The sequence below is a fragment of the Ahaetulla prasina genome, chromosome 1, assembly GCF_028640845.1.
Source record: "Ahaetulla prasina isolate Xishuangbanna chromosome 1, ASM2864084v1, whole genome shotgun sequence".
NCBI lineage: Eukaryota > Metazoa > Chordata > Lepidosauria > Squamata > Colubridae > Ahaetulla > Ahaetulla prasina.
The window spans coordinates 33769963-33783514 of record NC_080539.1 but is presented as its reverse complement, the minus strand read 5'-3'; the positions used below and the strand labels follow the sequence as shown (position 1 = coordinate 33783514).

The following is a 13552-nucleotide window of genomic DNA, read 5'->3' as shown; positions in this document are numbered from 1 at the left end:
TGACTGTTTTTCACACTTACGATTGTTGCAGCATCCCGACGGTCACAAGAGGCCAGGTGAGAAGTGCCCCTCGATGTGAGTGACATCGAGTTGGCCATGCCCACCCAGTCACATGCCCACCAAACCACGCCAACCAGCTGGTCATTAGGGCAGAAAACCGGTTGTTAAATTATTTGAATCCCACCACTGCTTAAGGAGGAAGCTTTTTAAAGTTAGCAGGGGTGAAATGCTCCCGGTTCGGACTGGTTCGGCTGAACCGGTAGCAATGACAGCCGTGATTCGGAGAACCGGTAGCGATGGCAGTTTGAGGCTCCGCTCATCCACCCAGTCATTGTTACTTCCTGGTTTTAATCAGGAAGTAACAATGACTATTATTCTTACCCTCTCCCATTATGATTTAGGAGATAAAAATAGATATAGGCAGCTGTAAAATTTGGGTGGAAGCGGCAGGGTACACTAGAAGAGACTGTCTAGGATAAAATGCTTTGGTGAAACAAAGTAATCTGTTCTTCCCCAGTGGGGAAAGGGGACTCTAATTGAAACAGAATTGAAAATACGTGAATCCCATCATTTCAATTCTATTAAAACATTCTTAAGTCTATTTTAGAGTTTGTCCTTGGATTTTTATTTAAGGGACTGATATTATATGTATGTGCATATGAAGGTATGTCTTTTTAATTATAATTAAATGTAATACCATAATTCTCATAATGGTATTAATTATTATGCACAACATGCATAGTCCAGACTGGCTTTTTATTTTAACAATGGCTTTTGAGTAACTGTTTTTATTATGGACCCTTGTCTCCATTTACATAAAGTAATTGTATTCTCTGTTGATGGTTAGCAACCCTTGGCAAGGACAACCAACTAACAACTAGACACAAGAACAGTTTTTTCTCGAAGGCCATCACTCTGCTAAACAAATAATTCCATCAACACTGTCAAACTATTTACTAAATCTGCACTACTATTAATCTTCTCATCGTTCCCATCACCAATCTCTTTCCACTTATGACTGTATGACTATAACTTGTTGCTGGCAATCCTTATGATTTATATTGATATATTGACCATCAATTGTGTTGTAAATGTTGTACCTTGATGAACGTATCTTTTCTTTTATGTACACTGAGAGCATATGCACCAAGACAAATTCCTTGTGTGTCCAATCACACTTGGCCAATAAAATTCTATTCTATTCTATTCTATTCTATTCTATTCTATTCTATTCTATTCTATTCTATTCTATTATATTATATTCTTATCAACAATTCCCTATAATTCCCATTTATAAAATTGGTATGGACTTCATTTCTTTCCTTTTTGTCTCTCTTTTGGTTTATAGATAGGTATCACCACAGCTGTGATTACAAATTTAGAATTCGCTAGCAAATTAATTTTCACTATCGGCAAAACTGATAATTGTTGAGCTGTACAATGTCACGGGTGCAAACAGTACAATTTCCCAGCTTGCCTGAAATAGTCCATGTGATTGGGAGGGGAGAAGCATTTTATTGCCCAGTTTTTTGCCTGTTTTATCAAAGGGTGTCACAGCAACTTGCAAGAAAATAAAGTTACTAAAAGAATAACAAATATAATTAGATCTTCTAAGTGGGAAGAGTTGTAAAATAATTTTTTTGTTTAGGCTGCCAATCCTACTTAGTTCTGGTGTGATTCTGTTCACTTTCAGCTGGCTAAGCTTTGACTGTTGACTTTTATATTAATTGTAATTATTATTATCTCACCTTATATCACCTCCAGGTGATACATTATCTACATAGTACTTCTGCCCTCCTATTCTCTGCCTAACAACTGTGAGGTGAATTGGGCTGAGAGAGACTGATGGGTCCCAACTCACTCAGCCCGCTCTACTTAAATCAGAACTACAACTGACAGTCTCTTGGTTTCTAGTCTAGCACCTTTACCACTACATCAAACTATTGTAGTTTCAGTTCCCAATCCAGATCCACTCTGAAAGGACTGAATAGGCTCTGCACTGTCCTATATGTATCCTATATGCATGTTCTCAGATGTCTGTGGAGATACTCCGTCATCCAGGTCATGGTTGTCCCAAAGGTCCTTTTTTGAAGAGGCAACTGGACTTCCTGGTTTTTCTTTGAAGTGCTTTTGCTTCTGGATGGCTTTGAAGCCATTTGGAGGAATGGAAATCCTTATATTCCCCATCAACCAGTCAGAGCTGAAGAAGCTTCTTGGATGAAAAGCGAAACATCTTCAAAGAAAAACCAGAAAGTCCAGCTGCCTCTTGAAAAAGCACCTTTGGGACGTTCTCAGATGTTTACCTGCGGTTGAATTCCTTATAGAGAGTCTTGTATTTCAGGCAACCTTTACCCTATAATGCATAGATACACATTGGATTACTTTCCTCATTTGTCTCTTTCTCCTCTAAGATGTTCCTTGTTTTTTGATTGGTCCATGGTTGAAATCAGGATTATGTTGTCTTCTGTAGAATTTTGACATCATCTATCAACTATTTTACAGTTACGTTTTTTTGGAGCAACTTGTCCCAATGTAGCCCTTTCTGATGTTTCACACCAGGGGTCTCCAACCTTGGCAACGTTAAGACTAGTGGACTTCAATTCCCAGAATTCCTCAGCCAGCTTTGTTGGCTGAGGAACTCTGGGAGTTGCAGTCCACAACTCTTAAAGTTGCCAAGGTTGGAGATCCTTGTTTTACACTATCAAACCCAACAATATGGCATGCTGGTCTGACAGCTGCAGATACAAAAACATTACAGAGGGTAGTGACCACAGCACAAAACATCGTGGGCTGTCCCCTGATACCACTAGATGAGATCTCTAGGGCTTGCTGCCTTAGAAGAGTGAGGAAAATCCTCAGGGGCAACTCTCATTCTGGTCACCACTTCTTTACTCTCCTTCCATGGGGAAGGAGATATAGAAGCATAGCCAGCCTCACAAACAGGCTGAAGAACAGTTTTTATCCGTGGGCTGTCAGACTCCTGAATGCGAAATAACATCATAACTACGTAGTATGATGGACTTCAGGGCCGGCGCAATGTGTAACATGTTCACACTGGTGCAATAGGACTGGGTGTTTTGTTAATATGATTTATTGGGTTAGGGATTTTCTGTCTTCACTGTGGGTTGCATTATGTTGGGGTGTGAGTGTGCCCTGAGGGAGCTCAACCAATCTCATTGTACACATGTTATGCACTGACAATAAAGATTTGAATATTCTCAGTCGAACTCATGGGCAATGATGATGACAGTCCAAAGGAGCTCTTGGCTCTACCTTCCTGCTAGCTATGAGAATCATTTCATTCCAGGAACTCACAAACCTTCCCTTGTATGACTTACTCATTATTTTACACGTTTGGGATGCAGTTGCTGGAAAGCCAGCATGATGACACTTGCAGAGTGTAATCCATCCTATAGTTTTTGTCCTTTGAAGGATATGTATGTATGCCTGTATGTGTACGTGTGCTTATTCATGCATCTGTTCCAGTACCAGAACCTGTTTCCTGACTTGTGTTTCTTTTAAGTCAAAATGGCTTTCTGGAACTCTGCTGCCCTCTCCTGGCGATAGGTGTTATAATTTATTTATTTATTTTATTTATTAGATTTATAAACCGCCCTTCTCCCGAAGGACTCAGGGCGGTGTACAGCCAGAGTAAAAAGAAACAATATACAGTTAAAATAAAATTAAAAAACTTATTATACAGTGTGGCCGAAATTAAAATAATTAAGAATCTAACCCCAATTAAAACCAAAGAGAAATTTAGAATTTAAAACTAAACAATTTAAGAAAGCCCCGCACGAACAAACAGATATGTTTTCAGTTCGCGGCGAAAAGTCCGAAGGTCAGGTATTTGACGTAAACCAGGGGGGAGTTCATTCCAAAGAGTGGGGGCCCCCACAGAGAAGGATCTTCCTCTGGGGGCCGCCAGCCGGCATTGTCATAATGAGCTTTAAGGCAGGGTTTTGTCGCAAGCGCTGCATAAGGATGAGTTTATTAGCCTAAAAGGGATGCAATGCTAAAGTCTTTTCATACAAAGCGAGTCACAGATGAAGAAAATAAATAGAATGCCATTAAACACTTAGTACTTTTAAAAAGCTAGACTGTTAAGCAGAGGTGCGAAGGAATCATTTTACTTTGGTCACTTAACTGGCAGTTTTTTAAAACACCAAATATGCAATGAACTAGAAAAATTATGGGTAGGAAGATAGAATCAAGAAAAATATTTCAGCAAGATCAGTCCTAACCCTGCTTTTCTTTTGCTTCTCTCTCTTTGCTGAGCAGAGAGCTTCAGTCTTTTTTTCTTATTTGCTTCCATCTCTTTTCACCCTGGCTGATTCCTTCCCTCTCTCCTGTTTCCTAGCCTAGAGATTTTGCTTGCTTGCTGTCTTTCCCAGTAGAGAGCAGCTCTTTACGTTATTTCCTATGTATCTCCTAGGTATCTCCTATGTATCTCTCAAGCAGTCTCATCCCATTTTCCCTGTCCAAGTATGTCTAGTCCTGTGATGGCAAACCTATGGCACGCATGCCACAGGTGACACACGTAACCATATCAGTGGGCATGCCAGCTCAACTCTGGCGTGTATGCACATGCCAGCCAGCTGATTTTCGGGCCTTCTGGGTCCACCAGAAGTAGGGAAACAGGCTGTTTCCTGCTGGGGGGGAGAAGGCCCGTTTTTCTTTCTCCTCTGGCTCCAGATCCTCTCTATGCATCTAGGGAGGGCGAAAACAGCCTTCCCCAGGCCCTCTGGAGGCCCAAAACAGCCCCTTTTCAAACTTTTGGTAGGACAGGAAGTGACTTTTTTGCTGTCTCCAGGCTCTGGAGGCTAGGGACAACAAAAAACATCACTTTCTGTCCAACCGGAAGTTGGGAAACAGGCCATTTTGGGCCTCCGAGGGGGTGGGTAAGGCTCTTTTTGCCCTCCCCAGATGCATAGTGAGGATCTGGGGCCGGGGAGAAAGAAAAATGGGCCTACTGGGCCATTGCATGCCAGGAGCAGGGGGTGGGTTGTGCATGCATGCACGGGGCGGGACGCATAGAATTATGGGTATGGGCACATGAACCTTCCCCCCTCCCAATCCTGGCATGCGATGGCAAAAAGGTTAGCCATCACTGATCTAGTCTATAATAGCAGTCTTCTGGTACTTGACGCCTGTCACAGAGAAGAGGGGGTCAACTTATTCCCCAGAGTACCTGAGAGCAGGACAAGAAGTAAAGGTGAAAGTGTCAACCCTGAATCTGACTGGGCTGCGGGGTTGTTCTGTCATGGCTTATTCTCAGATGAATTCAGGTTGATACAGGTTGAAGCGGAAGGGGGAGAGCAGAAGCCTGTTTGCCGCCGCCGTGGCCCATTCTAGAACAGCTGATTGGCGCTCCATCAACCCCCCTCCCCCCTGCTGCAACATTCGCCGAAATTTTCACCCACTTTTAGAGGGTGGGGGAAGTGCGTCTTTTACTCCGAAAAATATGGTATGTCATTTTTGCCAAAAATCAAGTTGTATGCAAAAATGCCTCATAGCAAACAATGTCAAGCTGGGTCATGGCAATAATCTGCAGTCAGTCTGGAGGTTGGAACTTGAAATCAAAGGCAAAACAGTAAGTCTTATCTAAGAAATAAACCAGAGACAGAGACAAGGATGAAGCCAGAAGTTCAAGCCAAAGAATAGATGTAGAAGCAAAAATGCACCAACACTTAGAAAGGAATTATTATTGCAGCAAGTCTAAATTGGAATAGGAAGAGACCCCTTATATACCCACCCTGTCCTGGAGAATCTTGGATAGGTTCACTTTCACTAAAGCCAGAAGATTTTTCACTGAGATGGCTGCCGCCTATAACTCAGAATTTCACTAAGCAAAGAAATAGCCCCATGTTAAAAACTATTTTTCCCAGATCTTTTATATATTTTGACTTACAATCTTGAGTCCGCCTGTATAGTGACCACAAGAGCTGCCGTAATCAAAGGCCTTTCGATAGGCATGTGTTGGGCTCCATGAACCCACTTGATTCTATTTTAAAAAATATTTTTAGTGAGAAAAAAGTAAATGAGAAACTAGCAAGCTACAAAGCAAGACCATCAAACTCAAGCACAATTTTTATTTATATTGGAGCCATCCTGAAAAATGAAAATAATTGTCTATTGCTTTCTCTGGAAATATACCCGCCATGGGGTATTTTATGTCTGATCCTGCCTCCCATGACAGCCATAATATGTCCATAACATACTCTCAAAATGCTTTTATGTTCCCAGTGGCCCCGAAAACCAGCAACCTCTGATTTATAACTTTGTTTTTATTAACCAGCTGTATTAGTTATACTGGTTTCTACACCTTTTACGGAAAAATGTGGGCTTTTTTTGTTTGTTACTTTTATCGTTAGATTCTCAGTTTTTATTGTGACTTCTCCAAGAGAACCCTTGTTCTGAATAGAAAAATTAGATGCCTTAATTAACTAACAAACAAAAAGATAACCTTAGTTTATGCAGACTTGTAATCTTGGGAGTAGCCATGCATAGAATATAGAAGTGGGGTGTAAGCATAAAAGGCTTCTGAAAACATCGGGGGAAAAAATGGAAAAAATGCAGTTTTCAGGATTACTAATATATATATATATATAAAAAGAATAAATACAGAACTCTAGTATTATTAATGAAATGGACCAGCATGAAGTGCTGGTTCTGTTCCCAGAAAAGAGAGAACTTTGCACAATGAATGGAAAATGTATGAACTTAATAATTGTGAACATAACTGTCTTTTTCTAAATTCAGAGGAGTCTGCCAATGCTTGTTTGCTTTATAGCCAATTAATGAAACCTCTGAGTTCAGAGACAATATACTTCAGTATCTTCACGTTGAGGAGAAACCACAGGGACAGCTGCCTCCATTATGCCATGTTTGTGAGTTTTCTTAATTGGACACTATTGGAACCGTATATCTTATATGTTTTTATTGCCTTGTGCCTTTGTTAAGCTCTTACAGTTCGAAATGGAGGGAACGTGCTGGTCCCTTGCTACCCCTCTGGAGTGATCTATGATCTTTTGGAGTGTCTCTATCAGTACATTGATTCTGCCGGACTTTCCAACATTCTCTTCTACTTCATTTCACCTGTGGCAAACAGCTCTCTTGAGTTTTCCCAGATCTTCGCTGAATGGTAGGTGACAGCGGCTTCTGTTTATCAGCAAAGAGATTCAAGACTTGCGGGGCACTTCATTTTTTAATATGTTTCTGAGAAATGGGAAAAATCACTCTGGCCTGGGGAGGAGGTATTCAGGGCTCTTTAGGGGAGTGGGCGATGAAATGGAGTTTTAAGCCTTTAGGGTTTTGTCTTTAAACATCCTTCATCCAGTGGTTGGAATCAGCTGGTTCGGGCTGGTTCAGGTGAACCAGTAGTTAAATTGCTAGCTGGCTCCACCCCTTCTTGCCCTGCCCCTTCCAGGAGTCCCCATGCACCCCATTTTGGCTTCCAGGTAAGTGCAGGAGGCCAAGTGCTGCCTGTCACACCCTCTGGCCATGCCCATCATGGCCACACCCACCCACCTGGTCATTAGGGCAGAGAACCAGTTGTTAAATTATTTGAATCCCACCACTGCCTTCATCCAAAAGTTTGAGCCCACCTATTCCAGTGATTTTAGAAACTTATAAAAGGGAGCAATCCAGGCAGTAGATTGTCCACTCTTGTTCTGTATATTCAGAAGTATTTCATATTTTTCTGAGCCAACGATTGTAGAAAAATGTTGTGTGCCTTATTTATTACTCACATATAATCCATGCGGTGGATTCAGACAATGTCAGTGCTATTTCGACAATCATCCTCTTGATTTTTGATCCATGGAGATTCCTGAAAGAAAGCCAGGTAGTGAACTGGTAGTCCACCAGATAGCTCTCAGAAATTCTTTCCCCAAACCAAAGTAGCTGATGTCTCTTTCTTCTATAGCTGCACTTCCTCCATACAGAAGGGGAAGCATCTGAGTCTGATACAGAAAAAACAACAACCCAAAGAGTCATTTTAATCCCTTCAAGACATACAGGTTTATTAGGACATAAATGTCCAGGACTGATGCCCATGAAGGGAAATACTGTGATTACATTGTCAGTTTTCAAAGCACCCCCAGATATCTTGTTGTTCCTCTATTCCAGTGGGATCCTAGAGAAGGTTCCAGATTTATTTAACTATTTTGCTGTTGCTGCCACCAAACTTTGGCTGAAGAGCTGGGCAGTAGGTGGCAGCAGTTACTTGTTATGTGTGATCAGGCAGGCTTATAATTGTGGATTGTTTTGCTCTCTCCTTTCAACTTTAGGTTATGTCACAACAAGCAAACAAAAGTGTACCTACCAGAACCTCCCTTTCCTCATGCAGAGGTAAATTGGTTTCCCTAAATGTTCAGAGCTTCCATTTCATTCATTTAAAATGAGAAAGGATAGAGATAGTCTCTTTGGCTGAATAGGACTATTGGATCCTAGGGCCTCTCCAACTGCAAAATTATTGATTAGTTGTGAATTTAGATGACAGAAAGGGAGTGCATACATAAGCTTGTTAAGCTATGTAGTTTTAATTTGATTTTAATTAAGTTTCATTTTTGTCCTGGCCACCCCCTATTTCTTAGAATGCATTCCTGGCATATCATTCAGAGACCAAGTGCAGTCCAGATATAGCTTAGTCTTGCTTCCATTGGCTAACTGTAATCCTTCATGGTCTGCAGACCCAAATAATTCTTGAGGCTGCTTTTTCTTGGGATTATGGATGAGTTGAGGCAGGCAGCCCAGGTGTTGCAGGCTTGGATTTCTGCATTGGAGAGGAGATTTGTTGACTGGTCCTTTTCTATTCTGTGGGTTTTATGTTTTATAAACAAGACCCCCCCCCCCAACTCTTAAGCCCAACATATAAGTAATTTAGAACAATGTAACCTTCCTTGGTGGTTTTCTGGGACAAATGAGTGGATATTCATTAATAAGCACTTCTTGCTTGGTTAGGTTTTTATGGTCTCTGCATTCCAGGTGTGGATGAAGTGGGTGTCGTTTTTAAGTCTAAAGCCTAATGTTGTCTAAAGTCTTATGTTGTTTCATTTTGTTAGACTTAGAATAACTTTATTGTCACTTTGAATGTACACTAATCAGCATACATTAAAATGAAATTTCGTTGCATTCAGCTCTCAAAGGGTGTCCCCCTCTAATATACACTACATAAACATGACTAAATACATACATACATATATAATTATGCATGTACCCTCATATATGACATGGACAAACAACAAGTTTAGTTTGGATGAACATATGTACATGGCAAGAGAAACAAATCTTGTGAGTTTACCAGACGGATGGCATAGGGAACAAAGCTGATACAGAATCTGGAAATCCTGCTAGAAATATTTTGAAACCTCCTCCCAGAGGGGAGCAACGGAAGCAGACCATAAAGTGGGTGTGTGGGGTCTCTAACAATGCTTTGAGCTCTAAGCACATAGAATAACCCCAAAAGCGAGCTTCCTATGATCTTCCCTGCTGTCCTTACCACTCTCTGTATGGACTTTCTATCTGAAGTACTGCCACCAAACCAAACAGTGATGCAGTTGCCTTTTTTAGTAGATGGCTTCCTGTCTCTTGTGCCCAAACCCGTAAATACCAGGGCTTCATAATTTATTGTAACAGTATAGGCTACAATAAAAGGCCTTTTAAGCTGTAAACTATTTGAGGGAAGCTGGGGAGGTAGAGAAGGTCCACTACAGCTCCTTCTTTACCAGCTGTGAAACTGGGAGAAGACTGGCTTGGAATTGGCAACTCAAATCAAGGCAATATGTTGTTGTTTAAAAGAGTAGCCTCATAGATTTCTGCAGTTTACACCTGTGCTTATTGACCTTCCAAACTGCATCCACTTTATATGAAAGAAAAAGCAAGCGATTGGAGAATGCCCTTGTTTTGAACACTGCACTTTAAGCTTAGAAAATGTATTTATTTTTTGTTTTGAGTTGTTTTTCCATCTCCAGCCCCTCGAGATTTTGGTCAATATAGTGTAAAAGGTATCCTTGAAGCAACTTCTTTTCCTTCCATCAATGGGAAACAAGAAGAAATTGAATATGTTTTCAAAAGTCTGCACACATTTATTTAATGGATTATTATTAGTCGTTCTTGTCAAGGAAAATATCCATTAGCAACACCAAAGTAAAGCCCCTCATTTTTGGGCTGTGGCAAGACTTGCTTACAGAGCCCTTTATCTCTGCTCTCTGGAAATGAAATTCTTACAAAGGAATTTATTCATCTCCTACAATTGCCTGATGACCCTCCAGGTTTCATTGCTGGAAGAAATGCTCAGAAGACCAGAACCATATTTGATTTAGGAGCTGCACTTTCTCTGTATGGGAGTCACGGAGTGTATAGCCTACAATATTGCTTTGTTATTGGGGACGTGGGAGCTCAGTGGCTAAAATGCTGAGCTTGTCGATCGAAAGGTCAGCAGTTCAGCAGTTCAAATCCTTAGTGCTGCGTAGCAGGGTGAGCTCCCATTACTTGTCCCAGCTTCTGCCAACCTAGCATTTCGAAAGCACATTAAAAAAATGCAAGTAGAAAAATAGAGACCACCTTTGGTGGGAAGGTTCCGTGCACCTTTGGCATTTAGTCATGCCAGCCACATGACCACTGAGACATCTTTGGACAGCTCTAGCTCTTTGGCTTTGAAAAGGAGATGAGCACCGCCCCTTAGAATCAGGAATGATTAGCACATATGTACGAGGGGAACCTTTACCTTTATTGCTATGTTACTTTATATATAAACTAAATCTTGTAAGAACAGACATTACAACCCCATGACCTTAGTTGGAAAACTGAGAAGCAAGGCCAAATTCCATTTTTAATCCTCTGGGAACAGAGGGTGGAGGGCCAGTTTTAACAGTCACTGAAATGTGTCTTCACAAAATAATTATGAAAGAAAAAGGCAAATAACCTTTTTATCTTCCTCCTCCTGAATACCAGCTCATCCAGTCAAACAAACTGAAGCATTACCCCAGCATCCATGGAGATTTTAGTAACGACTTCAAGCAACCTTGTGTGGTATTCACTGGTCATCCCTCGCTTCGGTTTGGCGATGTGGTGCATTTTATGGAACTGTGGGGGAAATCCAGTCTCAACACCATTATATTTACAGGTATGATTTCTAATTGATAGCAAAACAGAGCTGTATTTTCTAACGTGTGGACCTGGGTAAGTAATTCACAGACCGTATGCGACATTGACTTCCACATAAAAACCAATATGGTTTTCCGCAGACATTTTATCATTATGGAAAGTAAATGGGGCCTTAAAAATAAAGAGCAGTAGTTTTAATTGGGCCTGAAAGGGAAATGAGTAGTTAATAAAGTTCTTCTGAAATTTGATCAAGTTTGAACAAGTAATTAAAATGTTGGCATCCTTCTGGTTAAAAGCGACACTTTAGAACCATCTCCAAGGGCAGACCCAAAAATCATGTTTTGTGACAGTGTGTTCAAGAAAAAGCAGGTTTGCTGGATGAGACCAAAAATAAATCAGTCCAGGACTTAGTGCTCAACATTAGCCAGTTAAATGCCCTATGTGGGTTCTCAGAAGTTGTATTTTTCTGCTTTACTTAAAACATCTTGTCTACATATGTGGGAACTGTCCCAGACAGCCTGGCCATTCTGGATTTTCCCACAGGACTTTAGGTTTTTGCTATAACGCAGAGCAAAGACGTGCTACTTCAGTTCACATAACTTAATGCTGTAGTTGAAATGGGGCAACTCAAGTAATTTTGGAAAAATACGTTGGGCTGAAGCCCACAACATTCTATTTATATGTTGGAAAGCTATGAAGAAATATTGCTGTCTATTGTATCAACATTTTCTTTCGAAGATGGGGAACTGTTTAAGGAGTATTTCCTTTTAAATTCAATTTCCTTGTTGCAGAATGAACTATTTCAAATCTGACTCTGGTTTTATAGAAAAATTTAATTAAATGCAAGACATAGTTTCCTTATTCTCCTCCCCGACCTCTTGCCATTGCCCCTTGATTAAATTTCCAATAGGAAAGAAGTGATAATTCTTCTAGATGAATTGCTACTGTGGTTCTACATGAGAATAATTGATATAATTTTCTATTGATTATCTGAAAATAACTAGATTAGCCTTCCCCACCGTGGTATCTTTCTTATGATGTGTTGGTAATGGGAATTGTGATTCAGTATGTCATGTTGAGGGATGTCAACAGATAGAGATAAGCTGAACTAGATATCTCTTCCCTTAAAGTCCTTGAATAAGAGCACATTTTTATTTAAATTTGAAGATACATTAGAAGTCCTGTTTTTATAGTGTTATACAGTTCCTTACTTTTTAGACAAGCACTATGGTGAAAGTAGATTGAATATCTAAATCTGATGATAATCCAGTTTTCAGGCCCAACTATTATGGGACAATCCTATTTGTGGTTACTCAGAATTAGGTCCCAAAAATTTTGGTGGGAATTGCCTGAGAATCAGTCCATCACTTTCCTCACCTTGCCTCTTCCCATATGGATGATGAGAATTGTAATCCAAAATATCTGGAAGGCACCATGTTGGAGAAGAATGATGGATCAGATGGCAACTTCAATTAACAAAGCTGTTGTAAAAGCCAAATGACAAGAAACTTTAATTCTTAATGGGAATAGATGTACTGCTTGTGGATTGTGTTTGAAAATGGTGGGAGGTACCTGTGTTTCCCCGAAAATAAGACCGGGTCTTTATATATATTAATTTTTGCTCTAACTGATGATCTTAACCTGGGTTTATATTACGAGCATCCTGACAAATCATGCTAGGGCTTACTTTCCTGTTGCGTTTTATTTTTGGGGAAACACGGTAGATGCATATTGGCTAAAACTTCCCCCTGTTGAATTCTTCTGTCAAAGTGATTTCATTCAAATCAGGAGCCTATGATGGGTGGGAAGATGGGAAAATTAAATTACTTAAAATAATGTGTTGGAAATCAACAGATTTATAATAAAAAAGGTGGTAGTAAAATCCTTGAGCAAATATGCAGGAATCTCTCAATATAAATTTCTCCAAAGATCCTGCTATAGCATTGCTCTGGGGCATTGTGGGAAAGAAAACTGATGCTAGCAGGGACAACCATCCAGTCCAGGCAAGCTCGGTATCAATGTGGTTTATTCCCTCTTGCATCTGTATTCAATTGTCAGAATTTGGACTGTTTAGATCAACAAAGGCTTTGAGTAATAAGCCAACTCTTTCTCCTTTTCCATGAATGTATAAGTTCTGCCTTTTTCTTTTGGGTATCTTTGAGTCAAACTTGATTCCTGGTGACCCACACTGAATTTTCTGAACAACATTTTCAGAAGAGGGTTGCCCTTGTCTTCTTCCTATGCTGAATGAGATTGACTGGCCCTAAATCACCCAACTAGCTTCAGGCATAAAGTGGAATTAGAACTCACTGTCTCCTGCCGTCTAGCTCGGTGCCTTTAGCTACTACACAAAACCGATTCTTATACTCCTTTTTATTTATTTATTTTTATTTATTTTTTATTTTGTCACAACAATATATACAATCATCAACATAAACAACAA

At 40.3% G+C, this 13552-nt stretch overlaps 1 protein-coding gene across 2 annotated transcripts in view; it reads left to right on the top strand.

Moving 5' to 3' along the window:
• Nucleotides 1–13552, top strand: part of INTS9 (integrator complex subunit 9) — an 86382-nt gene that overhangs the window by 55912 nt on the left and 16918 nt on the right. For both annotated transcript variants that reach the window (XM_058164810.1, XM_058164809.1), the window contains 3 exons: nt 6964–7144; nt 8292–8352; nt 10957–11128. In XM_058164810.1, coding sequence (XP_058020793.1) covers nt 6964–7144; nt 8292–8352; nt 10957–11128 — 414 coding nt within the window. The remainder of the gene's footprint in view (nt 1–6963; nt 7145–8291; nt 8353–10956; nt 11129–13552) is intronic.